This window comes from Melanotaenia boesemani, chromosome 13 (genome assembly GCF_017639745.1).
Source record: "Melanotaenia boesemani isolate fMelBoe1 chromosome 13, fMelBoe1.pri, whole genome shotgun sequence".
Classification (NCBI taxonomy): domain Eukaryota; kingdom Metazoa; phylum Chordata; class Actinopteri; order Atheriniformes; family Melanotaeniidae; genus Melanotaenia; species Melanotaenia boesemani.
In genome coordinates, this window is record NC_055694.1 from 30,787,481 (window position 1) to 30,809,621 (window position 22,141).

General features: G+C 39.4%; 1 protein-coding gene across 1 annotated transcript in view; it reads right to left on the minus strand.

Moving 5' to 3' along the window:
* Positions 1 to 22,141, minus strand: part of LOC121651933 (6-phosphofructo-2-kinase/fructose-2,6-bisphosphatase-like) — a 34,211-nt gene that overhangs the window by 1,499 nt on the left and 10,571 nt on the right. Inside the window, exons 3-13 of the mRNA XM_042004406.1 lie at positions 17,232 to 17,328; positions 15,015 to 15,081; positions 8,273 to 8,347; positions 8,119 to 8,175; positions 7,676 to 7,797; positions 6,367 to 6,574; positions 4,798 to 4,944; positions 4,594 to 4,698; positions 3,219 to 3,348; positions 3,015 to 3,077; positions 1,553 to 1,617 (exon numbers count right to left, since the gene is read on the minus strand). Coding sequence (XP_041860340.1) covers positions 1,553 to 1,617; positions 3,015 to 3,077; positions 3,219 to 3,348; positions 4,594 to 4,698; positions 4,798 to 4,944; positions 6,367 to 6,574; positions 7,676 to 7,797; positions 8,119 to 8,175; positions 8,273 to 8,347; positions 15,015 to 15,081; positions 17,232 to 17,328 — 1,136 coding nt within the window. The remainder of the gene's footprint in view (positions 1 to 1,552; positions 1,618 to 3,014; positions 3,078 to 3,218; positions 3,349 to 4,593; positions 4,699 to 4,797; positions 4,945 to 6,366; positions 6,575 to 7,675; positions 7,798 to 8,118; positions 8,176 to 8,272; positions 8,348 to 15,014; positions 15,082 to 17,231; positions 17,329 to 22,141) is intronic.

Consider the following 22,141-nt stretch of genomic DNA (forward strand, 5'->3'; position numbering starts at 1 on the left):
TCCAGCCACCCAACACGTCCGAAACTCTCGCATACAGTATTTATTCAGAAGTCTGCACAATTTCTACAGTTGTTGTATGTTCATTCTTATTTGGCTTTTTTGTTCCCCCCCCTGATCCTCTTCTTCTCTGGTTTGTTTCTTTCCCTGGTCACATATCAGGTATTCTGCTCAGCACTGCTCCCATGGTTTCTGGTGGTATTACTCCGTCCTCTGGGTCAAGCAACGAATAGCTAAGCACCCTGAAAACGGACCAAATTATGTGCGTAACTGGCGCAGTAAAGAAATGTCTTTCTCTGCAACCTGTTTGAACCCTTTTAGGGAATGCTTGAGAGAGTTATGGTGTTTAAATATCAGTATGTGTGGTACTGGTGAAGATTAAATTAAGATGGTACATTGCACAAATGAAAAAAGTTTCTGGCTACTAAAACAAGAATAAATAAAAACTTGGGATGGATGAATCTAAATATCTCTTAGTAAGGATGTAGCTGTGGCTCTAAACCTCTTTCAGATCACAGAACAATATGTGATTATTATTCCTGCAGATTGTAAAGTGAAGCAGAACAAAGTTTTATTATAAACAGTTCAAGAGATGTCTCCACAGTCTTGGACATCAGGTTTTAAAAGGTTGAAACCTGCTGCAATAGCCTCTGTTCTGGTGTGGGTCGATCCCTTCAGCACCGTCTGCAGCTGGTCCAGATGTTAACTGGCACAGAGGGACCACATCACGCCAGTTTTGGCTTCTTTGTTTTTAGTTGATGTTAAGATTTTATTGCATGTGTTTAAGTCTATAAATGGGTTGGCCCTTGCTTATCTCTCCGATCTTTTAACTCCACATGCCCCTTATAGATCACTGGGATCTGCGGATTAATTGCTTCTTGTTGTCCTGAGGTCCAGGCTGAAACTAAGACGGGACAGAGCTTTTTTCTGTTGTTGTGCTCCAAACTGTGGAACAACCTCCCCTCCACAGTAAAACCTCACCAGGCGTGGACATTTTCAAATTTTGTTTAAATACTTTATTTTTTTACTCTCTAGCTTTTAAACCAGACTGAGTTTTGGCTTTTTTCTTGCTTAATATGCTTATTTTTTATTCTCTTGTATTTCTTTTTAATTATTTATATTGTTTAGTCCCCATTTTATTTGTATTTTATCTTTTCTAGTTTTACAGCATATGTTGTTTTTAAATATGCTTATAATATTGTGCTGTGCGTTTAGTTAAGGGTTATTCAACCACGCCAAACGAGGGCCACAGCTGCAGGTTTTCAATGTTTCCCTGCTCCAACACACCTAATTTAAATGAAAGGATTCCAACCGCCTAAAACCTGCAGGACTGTGGCCCTTGTGGGGCTGAGCTGAATAGCTCTGGTGTAGTGTAAGCGTAGTATTGAACTCAGCAGATATGGTGCAGGGTGTAGCTGTGCATCAGAAGTGCCAAACATGACATCACAGTCGCTTTTTATATCATTAAATAACCAAATAAACCCAACGTACTAGAAAAATGAACATTTGAGCATGAGCGAAGGTAGAAGTAAAGTTTTAAAAGGTTTAAATGTACCTCTGGTCGGTCCCTGTGTGTGTTAACAGCTTCAATGTTGAGGAAAACCGATTCCACTTTACAACCTGTTGGAACAAGAGAAGGAGAGGTTCTGCTATCTGGAACACTGTGAGGTTTCCTCAGGTCAACACACTGACCAGCTAAACAAGCTGCTCGATTTTCTTTCAGAAAACTGCTGTTAGGCTGCAGCAGAACGGCATTCTGGAGCTACTGAGGAGGTGAGACGGTACGCATCCAGAATGCAGAGAAGGAAAAGCAGACTGCAGATACACAGGGATGTAAATACTACTACTACTACTACTACTACTACTACTACTACTACTACTACTACTACTACTACTAATAATAATAATAATAATAATAATAATAATAATAATGTATAAGTAATATTATTATTGAGGTTTTGGTGTTGTTTGGTTATTATAGTCATTATTCTTATTACTGGTCTTAATTATATTGCTCTTTCTTTGGATGTTAATGTCTTAAATATGTTTATGTTTCATCTTGTCTGCTATGGACCAAGAGGATTGTGATAATATTTATCAATTATAATATTATTTTATTTGGTTAAGATTTAACCAAATAAGTTAATTAAAAGGAAGAAACACTGACACAGAGAAGGAGTGGAAATAGGTTCAGCCTTATTCCCAGAAATGTCTTTTTTTGACAGGTTCTTTTCTGATTATGCAGTAATGAATAACAGGAAAACTGAATATTTTACTTGTGCTTCTTATTGGATTTGTTTGGGGGTTTATTCCATGGGGACATGATTTTCTTGCTTTATTCTGCTGAAAGGAGCCTGTCCCTGTGTTAACCACTTTATCACTGTAACAGTTAAACAAGTCAGGTGCAAAATACAAATATAATAAAAAGTTCTATTATTTGATCAGCTGTTTTACCACAGCTTCTTCCTGGAATCTACCTTGTAATCCTACCCTCTGTTGGGATCAGGATAATCCTGTTTTCTTGGATCAACGTTATCCAGAGTTTTGAACAACCCAAATTGAGGTTTTTATCCGGATAACAACCTGGATTAGATTACGTGATACAAGCTGATTTTGGAATTCAGATTTCTCTTTTAAACAACCGGTTTTCAAGATTTGATCCTGTCTGATAAACGAAATCCGATCAGATTATGTTTGAACAACCGGCCCTTGGTTCTCTGCTACATTTTCCCAATTCCACGCGCCCCCCAACATGTTTTTAAGGTATTAAAAAGGAGTCCAGTCATTGACTGAGGATCTACACCAAAATGATGCTTTAGTTAATAAAGATATAAGGATTACCAGAGTTGCTACAACAAAATCTGAATCAACTCTATTTGACCATTTCATTCAAGATAAATGGAGAAACTGAAAAGTAAAAAAAATCTATTCCTTCTTGTGGTAAGAAAAGACAACTCGATCACAGTCGAAGGAGAAGGTATGATGATCTGAACAAACTAATTCAAGCAGAGACTGACCGTAGGCGACCGGGGTGAGTTTCAACACCGTGTGGAGAGGACACTTCAGGTACGGCAGCTCATCTGGGACACAGGAAGATGGAAACAGTTTCAATAATTAATACTGGTTTTGTTCAGCTCCATCAGCTGTTCTTTAAAGAAGGTGGGACATACTGTGCAGAGAAAATTCAGGTGATTTTTTTAAAGTAAGTGTATTTTTGTCACCAGCGCTCTTGTCCAGGAAGTAGGCCAGCAGACATCTCATCACAGCTTGGTGACAGATGACTAAAACGTTTTCCTGCCTCTCCAGCTCCATGATAACCGGCTCCAAACGCTGGACCAGGTCCTCATACGACTGCAGAACAGAGATTGAGTCTGATCCTTATTTGTCCAACTGTTCACACGTTTCACTTCACTTCTACAGAACTTCATGTTTAACTATACGGCTTAATCAAGACGATTAGCAATGTCTGAAGCAATGATGTTATAACACCAGGGGAAGGCAGCAATGTAAGGACGTGCGTTTAATTTTGCAAATGTCTGATATCAATATTTTTATCAGTTATTGCCACTAAGACAATGAATTTAAGCTCATTTAAAGAAAGCAGTTTTACGTGAGGAATGTTGTCCCGTTCTGGTCTGATGCAGGATTCTAGCAGCTTAACAGTCCTGGACTTTCGCTGCTGGATCTCGTCCTTTTAATGGTGTAAGGTCCATATTTTTAGGCCCAGTTTGTCTCAGATTGGTGAACCTCGGTCCATCTTCACACCTGAGAGACTCTTCCTCTCTGAAATGCTCTTTTTATACCCAGTCATGTTACCGACCTGTTACCAAGTAACCTGATTAGTTGTCAAATGCTCCTCCGGTTGTTTTTTAATCACTTCTCCAGCCTTTTGTCGCTCCTGTTTAACTTTCTACAGATGTGATGCAGCCTTTAGATTCTACATAAGCTCATAATTTGCTAAAATGTTTCAGTTTCAACATCTGGTGTGGTTTATATGTTCTATTGGAAAAGATGAGTTGATGAGATTTGAAAATCATTAAATTCTGGTTTTATTTATAGGACTGAATGATATGACCTCAAATCAATATCATGATTAATTGAACATGTTCCCTTGATTACAATTAATTAGGGATTATTTTAGTATTGTTTATTTTTAGCCCTCATAGCTAACTGAAAGTTTTATTTTCACAATAGAACATCAGATATTGATTTTATAAGTGAAAGAAAGCACAAAGTTTAAATATATATGCTCATTTATTGAATAGTCATTTTAAAATAAATTTAAGAAATAATTTAAATAATTGACATGAGCAAGTTTACACCGATTATCAGTTCTGAATGTTGGTTTAAATTCATTTTTGAATAATTGCCCAGCCCTATTTATTTTTATTTTGAAGTCCCTTTTCAGTGCCGCACCTGTTAAAGTAACACAACAAAGAACCAGCAGATAATATCAGCCACTGGCTGATGTGAACCTATCTGTTAGTCATCAAGATGATTACACATAGAAACTGATATCAGATACTCAGGCTGGTGTATCTCATCCTTAAAGAAAACACACCTGCAGCTAAACTTTTGACTTTCTCTGAGTCTCACCTCTCCTTTAGGATAACGGTATCTATACTTGTCCTGGTCTCTCAGTGCAAACTCCTCAGGGTAGTTCTCCTGAATCTCCTCATATGTCATATCCTCACAAACTCCCTGTGCAGACCAGAAGCATGAAAACATGTAGGAAACTGCACAAAAGATAAACACTAAATTATGAAAAAGTCATTAATTTGTTCATTCATTCATTCTCACAGCATCTATCTCGTTTAAGGCCTTCCACTGCTCGTACTGGACTCCCAGAAACTCTGCCGTCTGGATGGTCCTCTTCTTGTGACTCGTCCACACCTTCAGCTGACTGATGCTCTGGTCACGCATGTACACACCCAGAGCTCCGGCAAACTGGCACAAAAACAGAAAAAGTATAGATCATGTAGATATAAGAAGTATATAATGCAAAAATGTCCCTTTTAAAAAGTAGAAAAAAACAAAAGAAAACAACATGTTACAACGGGTCCGGCTCGGTACAGGACGGGTTGGAATGCATTTTTTTGTTTCCTCAGGTAAAAACTGGTGTGTCTGCATCTGGGTGCCAGAATATCAGATCCGAGTCATCCTACTGTTTTCAGACCCCTACGTTGGGGTGCCAATCTTACTGATCCAACTCGAATAGTTGGAGCTTAACACACTGCAATCCACTGATTGGTGGAAAGAATTATCACTTCCTGTGTGACTTAGCACTAAGAACAAAGCAGGAACAGCATGTATAAATATGCCGTGAATTTTTTTGTTTAAGCTACATGAAGAAGAAAGAACACAACCTGCTGAATGTCCACCACTCTCTTTCTTTGTTTCTGTGTTGCCTTCTTTGTTGTTGGAATTCCATAAAGGCGTCGCACCACTCTGACTTCATGCTATTACATGGCCCACGCATTTACACTATCTGGCTGATACCCCGTCTACCAGGTAAGGATATATAGTTGCTGTGGAAATGCAACAGTGATCAGGGTTTACTGAACCAAAACATTTTAAGGCCTCCCCCTTACATGATGACACTGAGACAGTGGTAAACTTTGGTGGACGAAACCTCAAAGGTTTGAGAACAGGCTCCAAAGTGAATCTTTTTAAAAAGCAAGGCGAATCCTGTCCAAGTAAACATGAACTGGAATCTTTTGGCATTGATGGCGCCCACTGCAGGCCTGGCATGTACACTACATCGTTCCCAGTACTTTCTGTGTTTTCCTGGTGTTTGGAGGTAGTTTTCATTCTGTTGTGTAATTGTTTTTGTTTGTTAATATGCAAAGGCAAAGGCTGGATTATGGAATGGAAATGTGTACACAGGACATAAGCGGACACCTTAGTGGAATCAAAGCGAAAGAAACCACACGTGTCACATGTGGTTTTGCACATGTGAAAAACATTTTGCACATAGATATGTGATTTTGGAACATCTTCATGGAAATAACATGTGATTCCAATTTAAATTTCCATTTGAAACCCCCCCCAAAAAATTTACATGATCAAATTTTACATGGTAAAACGTGACCATGAAAAAGGTTTCACATGTGATTTCACATGGAAATCCCGTTTTTTTTTACCAAGAAAATGTTCCAAAATCACGTTGTCAAACACCGATGTAGAAAATATGTGTTTCACATATGCAAATTTGCAATTAGCAAAAAAAAAAAAAAAAAAAAAAAAAAAAAGCCAAATAAGTTATTTTCTCCTTTTGTCTTCAGAGTTGTAAGTTTTCACTTCAGAGAGTCAGAAAATGGAACATTTCTCAGCGGCCGACAGAAGGAAAAGCGAAATGTGTCTCCAGACCTGCGTCCCACGAGGTGACAGTCCAGAGTCTCCACCGATGCGACCCATGAGGTTAAGCTCGCTCTCTCCATGGCGGCACAGGTAGATGGATCTGGGCGTGACGTGGATGTTCATGAGGTAGTAGACGATCCTGCTCTGAATGTGGTCCTGGACCCGGTTCACCAGGTATCTGCTGCCCACATTGAAGATTTTGATGTAAGATAAGTTCCTGCATGATGGAGAGAGAAGGATTTAAAAACAGTTCATGGAGATATAATCAGAAAAGCTGTTACAGAATGGGCTTTCTGAGATCTCATGAAATCTAACAATGTATAAACATGAGGAAGGTTTTCGATGCTGTTTCTTTATTCATAAGTGAAGCAGAAGGTGGAAATAACATTTAAAAGGTCACAAATATGACATGTGAATAAGTTCTGCTGGTTTCACAAAGTTTAAACCAGGTCATGTGTGCTAATGCTACGTTTGATCAATATTTTCACTTTGGATTAAAGCTACTGGATATTTGTTCTTAAACTGATGTGCAACTGTTGATCAGCTGTTACATCCGAATTTCCTAGTTGTAACCTAAAACACATAGTAAGTGTCCGACTGGAAATACGTAAGTGCTTTCTTTTAGTACGAAAAAGAAAAGCCTCTGATATATATATAAAAAAACTTTATAACAGATGGTGAATTAAATCATTTTAATCGTTGCCAGATCAAAACAAAACAATCTTCAAAACAGGGGAAATAAATAAATAAATAAATAAACCACCACAGTAATTTAGTGCTGGAGTTTGTTGTTCTTTTTCTCAAAAATAACCTTTTTTAAATTTTTTATTCTAATCTAAATATGCATCAGAAACAGCAGCAGAGAGCCAGAAGTTTGTTAGACATTATTACTGATTGGTCAGTTTGAGTTACCAAATGAGAAAAAGAGTAGCTTAATAAAGATCTAATAAATAATATGAGAGTAACAATTAATCAGTCAGCATTGATTCAATGATCAACAAGTCAATATCATTAATCCAGACTGAATATCAGACGTTCTTTATTTTATTTTTTCTTGTTCTAACAACCAAAACATCTGATTATAATAATTTTATTATTATTATTATTATTATTATTATTAATAATCATTTTTCTGATGACAATAAAGTCATCAGATCACAATAATGTGGAATAAACTAGCTGGTGTCTCTTTATGTCTTTGCTGCAGTTCTTTAAGTTTACCAGTATTTATTTTAAGCCAAAACATTTCAGTCCGATTGAGTTCTGGACAAACCCCCGTTACCCTCTAAATTTGAGTCTATCGTCTATCTTCTGTTACCTGTCCTTGTCGTCATCCAGGGAAACGTAGGTCTGTTTGTAACATTCAATCCTCTGCAGGAAGTCGGCCACGGCCTCATCTTTGTCACAATCGGCGTAGTCTGGACTGCTCAGCTTCACTTGCTGTTTAAGAGAAAAGAAAAGACTGCAGAATACGTGTTGGGATGAACTAAATGAAGGAAAATAAGCAGATTAGGTAGATTTCCATCATTTTTCTTCTTCTTCTTTTTTTAAATTGAGAATTGCTTAAAATAAATAAATAAACACAGTCAATAAATGAGCCGGCGCAGTTATTATACATAAACTAAAATGTAAAAATGTTTTTACTTAAACCAGATAACTGACACTTACCTGCCTCATCATGTCAAAACACACATGACCTGAAACTGTTTATCTGGTTCAGGTAGACTCTAAACTGTCTCAGCTTGCACTCATTTGACTTACTTTGATATTCTCAGCAATGATTTCTGGATCATCACATATCGACTCCACAAAGAAAACCTGTACAGGTGGGGAAGGAAAACGAAACACACTGTTGCATCGTTTACATTATTTTCACATTTACATGTTTGATGTAGACGAAAGTAATCAGATAAACCTTAAAACCGTTTCCTTTGGCGAAGCTGATGATGAGCTCTCTGCGCTCTGTTGTAGTGTTGGTCGCATCAAAAACCTGGCAGACAAACAAAAGAAAGAAAAGCAGTAAAGACCAGAACAGACTTATTGTATTCATAAATATTCTTTTCAGATTGTACCATGTTTCTATTTAAATGTTAGAAATGCATCACCTTTTCTGTTTATCTTAAATTAATTTAAAAAAAAATTCTTTTATGTACTTGTTATCACTTCCTGCGCCCAGCAGTAATGTTTTAATGTTTTATGTAAAGCACTTTGAATTGTCTTTGCTATCCAAATAAAATTGGCTTGCCTTTCACATTACGGAGATTTTATCCCAAAATTGGTATAAAATTTTGAAAATGTAGATGTGCAGTCTGATCAATTCTTAAAAGTATTTTTTAAAATATAGTTTTTAGGCTTTAAAGATGCATTGCAGAACTTTTGCAGTTTTCTCATTGATGCACCCTCTATCAACAGCTAATCCCGCATCCATCTAGCATCCCACCTGTACTGTGATATCTCTCCAGCCAGTAAAAGACAGCCCTATCTCTTCATCTGTCCCTTTCTCTTTGTCTTTTCCCTACTTCCTCCGACAATGTCTTCTTACATGTCTTTGTGAATAATAATAATAATACATTTTATTTCTTGGCGCCTTTCAAACACCCAAGGTCACTGTACACAAAAGGAAAAATAAATAAAAGACAATAAAAATATAAATTACATAAGAGTTAAAAAGAGATAACGGACATTGATATAAAAATTACACAAAACAGTCAGTATACATGGGTTATTGGGAGTATGCCAGTTTAAACAGGTGGGTTGTGAGTGCAGATGTGAATGATGGAAGGGAGTTGATGTTCCTAATCTCAGATGGAAGTGAGTTCCAGAGCTGGGGAGCAGAGCGACTGAAGGCTCTGCTCCCCATGGTAGAGAGACGGGCAGAGGGAACAGTAAGGTGAACGGAGGAGGATGACCTGAGAGCACGGGAGGGAGTGGCAATATGGAGGAGATCAGACAGATAAGGAGGGGCCAGATGGTGAATACCTTTGAAAGTGAGGACCAGTAACTTATAATTAATTCTGTATTTTATTGGGAGCCAGTGAAGTTGTTGAAGGACAGGGGAAATATGTTGAAAGGAAGAGGTGCGAGTCAGGATACGAGCAGCAGAGTTCTGGAGAAGCTGCAGTTTCTGAAGTGATTTATTGGGAAGACCGAAGAGGAGTGAGTTACAGTAGTCAATGCGGGATGTGACAAGACTATGGATAAGGATTGCAGCAGCATGTGGAGTGAGTGAAGAGCGTAGACGATTGATATTACGAAGGTGGAAGTAGGCAGACCGAGTAATGCTATTGATGTGGGCTTGAAATGATAGGGTGCTGTCGAGAATGACGCAGAGACTCTTGACCTGAGGGGAGGGGGAAATAGTAGAACTGTCAATGTTGATGGAGAACCTGTGAGACTTGGTTAGAGTGGAGGGCGTGCCGACAAGTAGAACTTCAGTTTTACTGCCGTTGAGTTTGCGAAAATTGGAGGAGAACCATGCTTTAATTTCCTGGAGGCAGTCAGAGAGAGAGGAAGGTGGGAGAGAGGAGTATGGTTTGGAGGAGATGTAGAGCTGGGTGTTCAAAATGTTTGGTTTGTTTATATCAGTTGGTGTGTTTTTTACCATATTTATATAAGGTGTGTATATATTGTTTATATTGCCAGCATGTGACACAGTGCATAAAGCAAAAACATCAAACGGCTGGACAACAACGGCTACCGAAATGCACATAATAGCTGTCACTGTACCATCAATCAAGTCTGAAAGTTATGTAAAACGTCTTTAAGTTGTAGTGCTGAAATCTCAGTTTTCATGTCTCTTAAACTGGAGTCTTTTTACTTGTGTAAAACATGTAACATGTTTACGTGTTGATCTGTGATACACATATCTGTGATTCGTGAAGATTTTGTGTCAAACTTTCAAGCAGCTTCACAGAATGATTATGTTACTGTGGGTGCTGAGATGTTGTTTACATCCCACTGATGATGATCTCTTAGACCAGTTTCCACATCTCAGTAACATATGAGCTCAGTCTACCTGGACCGTTGACTGAGGTCGGATTAAAAATACCTCAGCCAACCTCACCAGCTACATGGTTGTATTTATTATGAAAAAAAATAAAATAAATAAATATAAAAAAAAATTAAAAACTGTACCAAATAATATAATTGGAATTTTCTGCAAACTTTTCCGTTCCAGAGCACACCGTAACAGACAAAATATGTTTTTATGACCACGGAAGAAGAATTGGGTTGGGACGGGAGGGACACATCTCTACCAATGTCCAACATCTTCGGAGTTGTCCAGACCAAATTCAGGATGGACTGTCCCTGCTGCTCACTCGTTGTGTCTTTAGCAAACATGCAGTTCACCCCTCATCCACTAGGGGCTGGCTCCAAAACAGAGTCAATCCCCATAGACTCCCATGTTAAAAAGACCAACTTCACAGCAGAAATAAAGATATTTAAAGCCTGGTACAAAAAAAAAAAACCTTTTAGGATTAATAGGTCAAGTTTACCTTCATGACAACTGTGAGAGGGGTGAATTTTTTCTAACTCATCCATTTGGACGTTATTTAATCTTGAAATTCAGCATAATTAGGGACGTGTCCTTTTGATTGACAGGTATCCAATATCCGCTGTTAGAGGGGAGAGTGCAGCGTGCCTTAGCTTTAGCCTGCCTTCCTCTGTTAGCTGGTTAGCTACTGTTAGCTACCGTAAGCTCTGGGTTAGCTCTGTTAGCTCTTAGCTACAGGCAGCTTGGAGTTTGATGGGTGTCCATCATCCACCCTCACCTTCACAGTCCCCCTCTCAGCTCCATCATTTGCCCATTTTTAGATTTTCCGGGAATGACGACACACGTGATGCTGCCAAGATGGCGACGGTGGGAGCAAGCCCATTGAGCTTCAATTCAGCTCTTCAGAAACCTACGTGTGACATCACGGAGGCTCCGTCCGTCGTTTACAGTCTATGGTCTTCTTCAGGAACAAAAAGAAAGGAAGACATCAGGATTTTAGAGTGAGTCATTCGCTCTGAACAAACTTGGATGATGACAAATTTTTCATCATCCAATTAGAATAAATTTAAACAGAGATTCTACCAGACAAGTTTATATGGACCATAGGCGTCACACCGAGGGGGGATGCAGGTGTTTCAACATCCACACTTTTCTGGGAGAGAGGATTCAACACCCACACTTTCTCTGCACTCTGTACTGTGCTGAGTGTCAGCACTGCAGCCTCCTCCAGATCAGCTTTACACTGAGACATTACGGTAGTAGCTTCGGTAGCCACTATCAGTGGCTATGCTTCTCATCTTTCAGTAGTATAAAACGTTTGAAGAGTTACAGTATTTCAAAGAATGTATGTCATTGTTATTTTCTGACGCCAGCAACAGCATCCAGTTTTAAGACACTCCAGCTCATTCTTATTGCCACTCCTCATGTGCGTACCCACCTTCATGCTTCACAGGGATTGCTCCTGCACACACACGTGTCCTCTTCTGAATACTACAGGAATGAATTCTACAAGGTTCTGGATGTTGTTGACATGCAATTTAGAGAAATACTGCAGCAATAAGGAATGCAAATTTTAAAGCATCTGGAACAAGTTCTCTAAACTAGACCCAGAAATCAACCCCTGTAGGTGTGTCCCAATAGGGTATATGCCAGACCCATTCCGCTAGATTCTCAACCAGCACATTCACTTCCAGTAACAACAAAGTCAAACTTCAGAAAATAACAAGTGGCTCTACAGCAGAGCATTGTTGTGTGTTGTGTCAGGCGTCAAGTAGGTATGACTTGGTGATTAGATTTCACTCTGTGCCTGCTGATCATGAAACTAGAAGAAAATGGATAGCAGCTATTCGATGGGACAACTTCATCGTGAATAGCCATACCCGGGTTTGCAGTCGGCATTTTAACTTGTAAGATTTCCGTGAAACAACAGGACAGTGGCTACTAAAGAAGGGAGTCGTGCCCTCACTGTTTGTATGGAATTCATTTTCTCTTCCACCACAAGACAGGGCGTTTGGCAAAGAAGAGAGCAACCTCCCAGATCCTGCAGTTGTAGACCTTGCTCTTGAGGAAAACAACTTCCTCAGAGAAGAAGTCAACCGCTTGAGATGGCATCGATGGCACTGAGGCAGCGGTTTGGCATCCAGCGTTTTGCCCTACACTCTGTGTAATTATTGTTGGTGATTTCAACATTCACACTGATAACGTGGAGGACAGAGGGACCAACGAATTGTGTTGTGTTCTTGATAACTTTGGTCTAACTCAGCATGTAAGAGAAAAAACACACAACGGAGGACCCTGTCTGGATCTAGTCATCTCTAAAGGTCTGAATATTTCCAAGGTTGTGGTGATGGATGTTCCTCTGTCTGATCATTCCTGTGTTTTCTTTGAGTGCTGTTATTGTCAACAAAACAGCCCAAACAGGTTATCAAGAAACAGTACACTAGTGAAAATACTACAAGCTTTCTCTCCATCACCCCCTTCCCTGGCCTTCGACTGATGAGCTTGTGGATCATTTCAGTGGTAAAATTACAGCATTATTGATGTCATTGCTCCCACCAAAGTGAGAGTGATCACTGACAAAAAGAGAGCTCCATGGAAAAACGCCATGCTGTTAAGAGCTGAAAAACCAGAATGTCAAAAGCTGACTTTTCTTCATTCTGTTCTAAAAACCTGGATGAGTTCACTGACCATCTGAAAACCACCACTTGTTGTCTTGACACCCTGCCAACCGTGTTTTTAAAAAAATGTGTCAGGATGCATGGCCTTAGATATCTTACAGATTGTAAACACGTCTCTGCTTTCAGGTGTGTTCCCACAGATCCTAAAAACAACCGTCATCAAGCCTTTACTGAAAAAGAAAAACCTAGACTCATCACTCATGAGCAGCTACAGGCCGATATCAAACCTCTTTCTTAGTAAGATTTTAGAACAAGCTGTCTTTCAACAGCTACACAACTTCCTGACTAAATAACTTTTGATGTCTACCAGTCAGGATTTCAGCCACACCACAGCACTGAGACTATGCTAGTTAAGGTCCTTAATGACATCCGCCTGAGCACAGATAGCGGAAACATTTCAGTCCTGGTACTGCTGGATCTCAGTGCTGCATTATACACGGTCGACCACAACATCTTACTAGACCAGCTGAAAATCTGGGTAGGACTTTCTGGCACTGCAATTAGTTGGTTTGAGTCCTATTTAAAAGACACAGCCTACTTTGTGTCTATAGGTAACTATAAATCTGAGCGACTGAAGATAACATGTGGGGTTCCCCAAGGCTTCATCCTGGGGCTACTGCTGTTCAACACCTACATGCTGTTACTCGCTCAAGTTATGAAAAACAGCTAAATATGTTACCACAGTTATGCCAATGACACTAGGAGACTACAGACCAAACCAAACTCTGATCAACTGGATCGATCAAATTAAAGACTGGATGTGCCAGAACTTCCTTCAGTTAAATGAAGACAAAACTGAAATAATAGTTTTTGGAGCCAGGTGTTACGTTTGGACCCCACGGAGACAGGTGAAGGTTAATAAACTTTATTTATAAAAGGAAGGACAAGTAGAATCATCTTACGACAAGCTGGAATGGGGGAGTAGACAGCTCATCCATGGGGCTGGAAAGGGAAGGAGGATTAGTCCATTCCTGATGCAACGATAGGGTCCGACAGGCAATGTGTATGGTGCTGGGGTATATAAGGACTAGGTGAGGAGATTGGTTGCAGGTGTGGCTGATTAGCAGTCTGGGGACTGACTGCTGTGGTACACAACTAGAGTGTATGTGGCAGGGTAAGCAGATTGGAAACAGATGTGGATGATTAATATGCTGTGATTGACTGTCTGGAAAAGGTGTGGACGATCTGTGATCCAGAGTGGAGCCTGGTGCAGGTGTAATACCAAGGAAGAACTTACAAAACTAACAACCAAGCCAGAAATCTTTGAGCTGTCCTGGACTCAGACAGCCTACTTTCTGTTCTACTGAACTACACATGGAAAGGCAGCATTCAGCTTTTATACTCCTCACATGTGGAACAAACTCCCAAAAAACTGCAGGTCTGCTGAAACTCTCGGCAGTTTTGAAACTACTAGTTTACTCTACTAGTTTTAAATTTAAAGAGTTAAACTTTTTTCTACACTGGAACTTTATTTCTTGCATTTTATCTATTTTATTTTATCTATTTTCTTTCTTTCTTTCTTTCTTTCTTTCTTTCTTTCTTTCTTTCTTTCTTTCTTTCTTTCTTTCTTTCTTTCTTTCTTTCTTTCTTTCTTTCTTTCTTTCTTTCTTCCTTCCTTCCTTCCTTCCTTCCTTCCTTCCTTCAAGTTGTTTTTATGGATTTGTTATTGCTTCGTGCACCCTGCTGTTTCAGTGTTTTATGTAAAGCACTTTGAATGGTCTAAATGTGCTACACAAATAAACTTGCCAAAACAAGTGTGTACTTCTGCCCACTCCCTTTTCAAATTTCTTTGTATTATGTTTGGATGAGGCCTTTTATTTATTTTTTCATTATTTTCTTTTTGTATATAGTTTCTCTTTCGTTCGTTGGAAATAAATTTGTTCATTCATTCATTAACAGAATCAAATCTACGCCATTGCTTACAACTTAACTGATTAATAATAAGGTTTAAATGGTTTAAATGGACCAGTTTAAAGTGAACTTACTGCAACTTGACCTTGGCCTGTGGTGAAGTACTCACACACATCTTCTAGGGCAGCGTTGGCACAGGCCCTGTCCACAGAAGGAGGAAATATATAGAAAGTTTGCAGAAAAAGTCAATAAGTGAGTATTTGGTGGATGATATACTTGTAACAGTGCTTCTTGGTAATAAATCTGACACAGTTTGAAAGTCTGTTTAATTTCGCTTTTAAACTGAGCCACATTTGGAAGGAAAATGTATTTGTGGGATGAGCAGCAGAGTTGAGTATGTGGGCTGAGTGCCTGAAAGACTTGATAACTTGGATTGGATGATTGAAGTCTAAAGAAAGAATACATGATGGTCATTTACCAATATCTTCATTTAGCACATAAAAGGGGCCTCAGTATCATGGGGAAGAACCATACACAGCCACAAAAGCCTGGTACGTCCTCCTCATGCTGGTCACACTGCTGTCAGATGGCATCCTATTCTTCAACCAGCATCTGTTGTGAGTCAGGCAGTGTGGTTGTGTTGGTCACTCTGGAACCAACAGCAGCCCTACAAGTACTACTACTACATGCTCCTACAAGTCTTTAATGGAGTGGAGGTCAGGACTGCAGGCAGGTCATCCATCTTCTGGAGGTAGTTTTTGATAAAGGTCCATTTATGTTCGATGCAGAAGATGGATACGCAGATGGACGGACAGTAACATCCATCTTCTGTGGATGAAGATTTACGTGCATAATTTGGTCCATTTTCAGGGAGCTTAGCTATCCATTGCTTGACGCAGAAGACTATATAGCAACAGAAATCACAGGGGCAGTGCTGAGCAAAATAGCTGACATGTGACCACCAAACGAAACACACCAGAAAAGAAGAGGATCAGGGAGACAGAAAAAAAGAAGAAGAATGAGGACGAGCACAACAACTGTAGAAATTGCACAAGTTTTTGAAGCAAGAATGTTTAGGGCATGATTGGGTGGTTGGAAACAGCTTTATAGTGATGCATTACTGCTGCAAAGCGCTGTCTGAAACTGATGTCAGCTCGTGGGAGTGAACATTAAACTTAGCACTGCCCACTAGTGGAGGAATTGACATAAAAACCATGGCTACGCAAAAGACGCATGGAAGTATGAGGACGTATGACAACATTTGAAATGAACGTTGAAATTCATGTAGATAAGGGAACATAAATTGGCCTTAAACCCCTTTTGTGGGGGCCTGCATTGTCATCTTGTAAGACAGAATTTGGTCCTGTTGTGACTTTTCACAATGTTCACAACCAGGTATACTCAGATTATATCCTAGACTCTAATAATCAACATCTAATAATAATCATATAATAATCTAATAATAATCAACTCTTGCTGGCCTTTAATCGGCCTTTCCACAACCTCATATGTGTTCTAAAACTATAAAATGTGCTTTGTGTCATCATCTATGTCCCCTAATAACGTTACAAACAAGCCAGACCTGATTTTGTTGTTTCCATCTCACAGTAAATTTTGTTAAAATAAAGGATGAGCCAGTAACTTTCACTCAGTTATCAGAGGTTGAATAAAGATAACTTGACTTCTATTAATAAGTCAGTCAGTCCAGTTACCTTTATTCAAGCTTGTATGATCACCATGAGCTGCATGACTGAGAATCTACACAAACATAATGATTTCCAGTAACCAGCTGGTTCAGGTTTCTCAATAGTTACTACCTGTACCCATACCTAACAAGGTAGGTAGCAGTCCTATGAGACTTTAGATTTCTCTGCACAAATCAAGAGCAGAGCCACTCATCTCTTCAGTTAAACCTTTAACAGTCCAACATACATTATATTGTATGTCTAATGAGAAAATACAAGTAGAGATGTGAGGGTTAATGCTCTGGGGGAGCTTTGAGTAAAGCTCAGAGAAGTTTGTCAACAACGTATAACAATGATAGATACTAATGACATTAGAAACCTCTCAGTCTCTGAGCATCTTCTTCATAAGATCTTCTGCGCCTGGATTAAAACCATGGTTTTGGTTGAAATGTTAAAAAAAAAAAAAGCCTGCATAATGTTTTGTGCATTTTAGGTACAGAGCTCCATGACTGTAAAGCTGAAAGTGAAATCAGTCAGAAAGTTCAGTGACATGATGCTGATACCAGGTCAAACTAATGGTTATGTTTTATAAAAGGTTCATACATGCATTTTTTACATTTATAAAAGGTTCATACATGCATTTTTACATTTATAAAAGGTTCATACTTGCGTATCTTCATAGCTTCTGTGTTGTCAGGTTTGAAGAACTCATAGCTGTTGTAGGAACGTGTGGCGTCTCTTCTGTACTGTCCGAGATTAAACACTGTCAAAGATAAATAATTATGAATGTTCTTCATCATCACAGTTACACTCATTACATCTGTTTTTATTCTGTTTTTATATAAACAAAAATGCAAAACTTTGAACAACAGCAGCCACAGCTGAGGTGACTACTATTACTACTACTATTACTGCTACTACTACTACTACTAATAATAATAACAATAATAGGCTGCACGGTGGTGTGGTGGTTAGCACCCTGGCCTTACACCAAGAAGGTATCTGTGTGGAGTTTGCATATTCTGCCTGTGTGAGCGTCGGTTCTCTTCAGGTACTCTGGCTTCCTCCCACCGTCGAAAGACATGCATGTTAGGTTAAGTGGTCACTCTAAATTCTCCCTAGGAGTGTGAGCATGTATCTCTCTGTGTTGGCTCTGCAATGGACTGGAGACCTGTCCAGGGTGTACCTGCCTCTCGGCTGTTAATTGGGATAGGCTCCAGCCTGACAGATTTTATAGATCGTTGTTACGACAGAATCGTCATGGGGAAACCAAACAACACGTCCACCCCCTCCACCTCATCCAAGTCCAAGAGACAGCAAAATGAGGATTCACCTGGAGCTATTTCACCACCGGGGAACGACTCAACAGATGTTCTGATCTCTATAGGTAAGAAACTCAGTAGTTTTGATGTGCGTTTGAGCCTGGTAGAAATTCTCCACAAGGAGTTCCAGGAGCTACGTGAATCACTAGAATTCAGCCAGAAGCAGGTGGAAACTCTGGCTGTAGAAAATGCCGGTCTCAGAGAGTCGGTAAAATCCCTCACCGAGGGCTTGACCCGTCTCTCGGAGGAAAATAAGAAGATTAAGGAAAGGTCCTGTTTCCCATCAGGAGGAAATTTATCGCTGAAGGCGCTCGCGCTGTCATTACGGTGGATAAATTATTTATTAATGGACAGCTGTATTGCGACCCGGACATCACTCCGTGGCTCTACTGACTTGGTATGTGCTTTAATTTTCCTGTTTTCTCAGTAGATCATGTTATATCCTTAAAACTGCCATAAAAGATCATTTAGTTAACAGTAAATCCACTGCCCGTCTCCACTACACTGTTCTCAGCACAGATGCGTTTTTTAAATTACTTTTTTTCTTTGGCACTGTCGCTCTTTTCACTCTTTACACTTCTTCTCTCCGACCCTTTAACGGTTAACGGTAACACTTGTCATTATATTATATACACATCAGCACTTTTCATGATTCACAGGAACACACACAGTACAGCACAAGCGCACATACATCCCTGTCACAACCAGCTGGCAGATACACATGCACGCAGAGAAGCAGTGGGATGCACGCACACACACTTCAGTAATATGCATATAGCCTCATCTCTGTGGTTGGTTCATGAACGAACTCACATTTGTCACTTGGAATGTGCGTGGAGCTGGCACAAGGGAAAAGAGGTTAAAAATTTTAATCTTTTGCAAGAAATGAAAGCAGATATATTACTCCAAGACACTCATTTATCAAACTCAACAATAGATCTTCTCTCAACAACCCAGTTTCCACACGTGTATTCAGCTTGTTATAATTCTAGGCAGAGAGGAGCAGCAACTCTTATTAAAAGAAGGTTAAATTTTGACATAGATAACACAATCATAGATCCAGAAGGCAGATTTATAATAGTTACATTATCTATTAAAAATGTTAAGTTATGTATCGCAAATATATATGGTCCAAATGTAGATGATCCCTCCTTCTTTCACTCCCTTTTCGCCTCACTCTGTGGTCACTCAGATAACACACTAATTATAGGAGTTGATTTTAACATTATACTGGAGAAAAAAAGTACCACAGGATGTCATGCTCCGTGATACAGAGCCCGGTTTTCCCAGCTACCCTGAAGGCATCTTTGAAATCAAATCAAATCAAATTTTATTTATAAAGCGCTTTTCATGCAAAGGCAACACAAAGTGCTTTACATAGTATAAATGAATGCATATTAAAATGAAAAAAAAAAAAAAAAAAAAAAAAAAAATCACAGAACAAAAATAATAAGCCCTTTACACACCCAGTTATGTGACAGATTAAACACCTCCCACCCCCCCACCCCCCTCACCCATCCACACACACACACACACACACACACACACAAACTCTTAATATCTGTCTTTGGCTTGGCGCTGCTGTGAGGAAACGGCATTTTTGGGGACCCATTTACACCAGGAGCCAGTCAAGCCATGTTTGCAGAGGGCAGACCAAGCAGGCCTGACTCCCAGAGTTTAGGATCCCCATAAAGAAACACTGGAGTTAAAAATGTTAAAAATGTTAAAACAGTTAAAACAACGATAAAATAGGGAAACAGTTAAGAAGCTATAATAAAAAATAATAAAATAAAATAGATAAATGAGACAGATAAGATAAGATAAGATGAGATAAATAACAGAAAATGAATAAAGTCAAATCAAAAGCCTAAACTAAAAAGGAAGGTCTTGAGCCTCTTCTTAAAAACATCAACAGTCTCTGCAGCCCTGAGGCTCTCTGGCAGGCTGTTCCACAGTTGAGGACCAAAATGATGAAACGAGGCCTCACCGTGTGTTTTAGATCTAACTTTGGGAATAGTTAAAAGGCCGGTACCAGAGGACCTCAGGGTCCGCGAGGGCTCATAATTTGAAAACAAGTCAGATAAATAAGAAGGCCCAAGACCATTACGACATTTATAAACAAGTAAGAGAACCTTAAAATCAATCCTGAAGCGCACGGGGAGCCAATGCAGCGATTTTAAAACCGGTGTAATGTGTTCCCGCCCCCCGGTCCTCGTCAGAACTCGTGCTGCCGAGTTTTGCAGTAACTGTAAACTAGAAATAGACTTTTTGGGAAGACCAGAGAGCAGGGCATTACAATAATCTAGCCTGCTGGAAATAAAAGCATGCATTAGCACCTCCGTGCTGGCAAGAGAGAGAAATGGGCGAACTCTGGCGATGTTTTTAAGATGATAAAAGCCTGTCTTTGTGACATTTCTGATGTGTGAAATAAAATTCAGCTCAGAGTCGAAAAGGACACCCAGATTTCTCACACACTGAGAGGGTTTGAAGTTTTTCAGTCTGCAGGAAATTATCTCTCTCTTGTCTTCAGGACCGATGACTAAAACCTCAGTTTTGTCCTGGTTGAGCTGCAAGAAATTCACTGCCATCCATGACTTTATGTCTAAAATACAGTTTAAAAGGGTGTTAACTGGCTCTAGGTCATCAGGAGACACGGCGATGTAAAGCTGTGTATCATCAGCATAGCTGTGAAAGTCAATGCCGTGTCTCCTGATGACGTCCCCAAGTGGCAACATGTAAAGATTAAAAAGTATTGGGCCTAAAATTGAGCCTTGGGGAACCCCACATTTTATGTCATAGATTCCTGAAGAGCATGTATCCATACTCACCAAGAACTTTCGATCAGCCAGATAGGAGTAAAACCAGTTAAGAACAGTACCTGAGAGGCCCACCAGACTTCTCAGTCTGTCTAATAAAATCTGGTGGTCCACTGTATCAAAAGCAGCACTAAGATCAAGTAGCACCAGGACATTAAGTTTCTGAGAGTCCAAATTACGTCTAAGGTCACTGACAATCTTTAAAAGGGCCGTCTCGGTACTGTGGTTTGTCCTAAAACCAGACTGATACTTTTCTAAAATGTTGTGTTTGTTTAAAAACCCATGTAATTGAGTATAAACAACCTTTTCTATAATTTTACTTAAAAATGGTAGATTGGATACAGGTCTGTAGTTGTTAAGGATGTTGCAGTCTAAATTACTCTTCTTCAGAAGAGGCCGCACCACAGCTGTTTTACAGGCAGATGGGAAGACACCTGTCTGAAGAGAGCAGTTTACAATATTTAAAAGCTCAGACTCGAAGAAACCATAAAATGTTTTTAAAAGAGATGTGGGAATGGGGTCTAAAAGGCAGGTTGTTGGGTTTAGCTGGGAGAAAACTCGACCAAGCATCTCTGCATCAACCAGGACAAAACTCTCCAGTGTTTCTTTGGCTAAAAACAATGCTTCAGATCTGTTAAAACTAAAATTTTGTTGTGATACAAGACTGGATCTAATAGCATTGATTTTACTTCCGAAGTGACATGCAAAGTTCTCACATGCGTTGGCTGATGGCGACATGGTGGACTTGTTACCCCCAATATTTATTAAAAGGTCGATGGTTTTTGTTATCTGTAATTAGGTTTGAGAAGTAGTGTGTTCTTGCCTCTTTAACAGTTTTATTGTAATTTTTGAGTTGTTCACGTAAGATTTCATAATGTATTGTGAGTTTGGTTTTTCTCCATTTTCTTTCAGCTCTCCTGCAGCCTTTTTTCAATTTTCTAATTTCTTCATTTCTCCATGGAGTTTTTGATTGTGTTTTTAATGTTTTTGTTTTAAGTGGAGCTACTGAGTCAATGGCAGATGCCAGTCTTTTGTTAAAATTATCTACAGTAAAATCACATGATGCAGATAAAATCTGAGGAGTTCGATTTAAAATGTCAATAAAATTTGCAGCCACTTCAGAATTAATATACCGTTTCCTCACAGTTCTCACCGGGGCCTGCCGCTTGCTAAAACTGGTGATGTTAAAAAATACACAGTAGTGGTCTGACACAGCCAGGTCAACAACAGAGGACACACCAGTGGACAGGCCGTAGGTTATGACCAAGTCCAGGGTGTGTCCCCTGTTGTGTGTACACTGTGTGACGTACTGCTTAAAATCCATATTATTTAAAAGGTTTAAAAATTCACTGGTATGGGGATTACCACTATTGTCGATGTGTAGGTTAAAATCACCAGTTATTAAAATCTTGTTGTATTTGATATGTATGGTAGATAA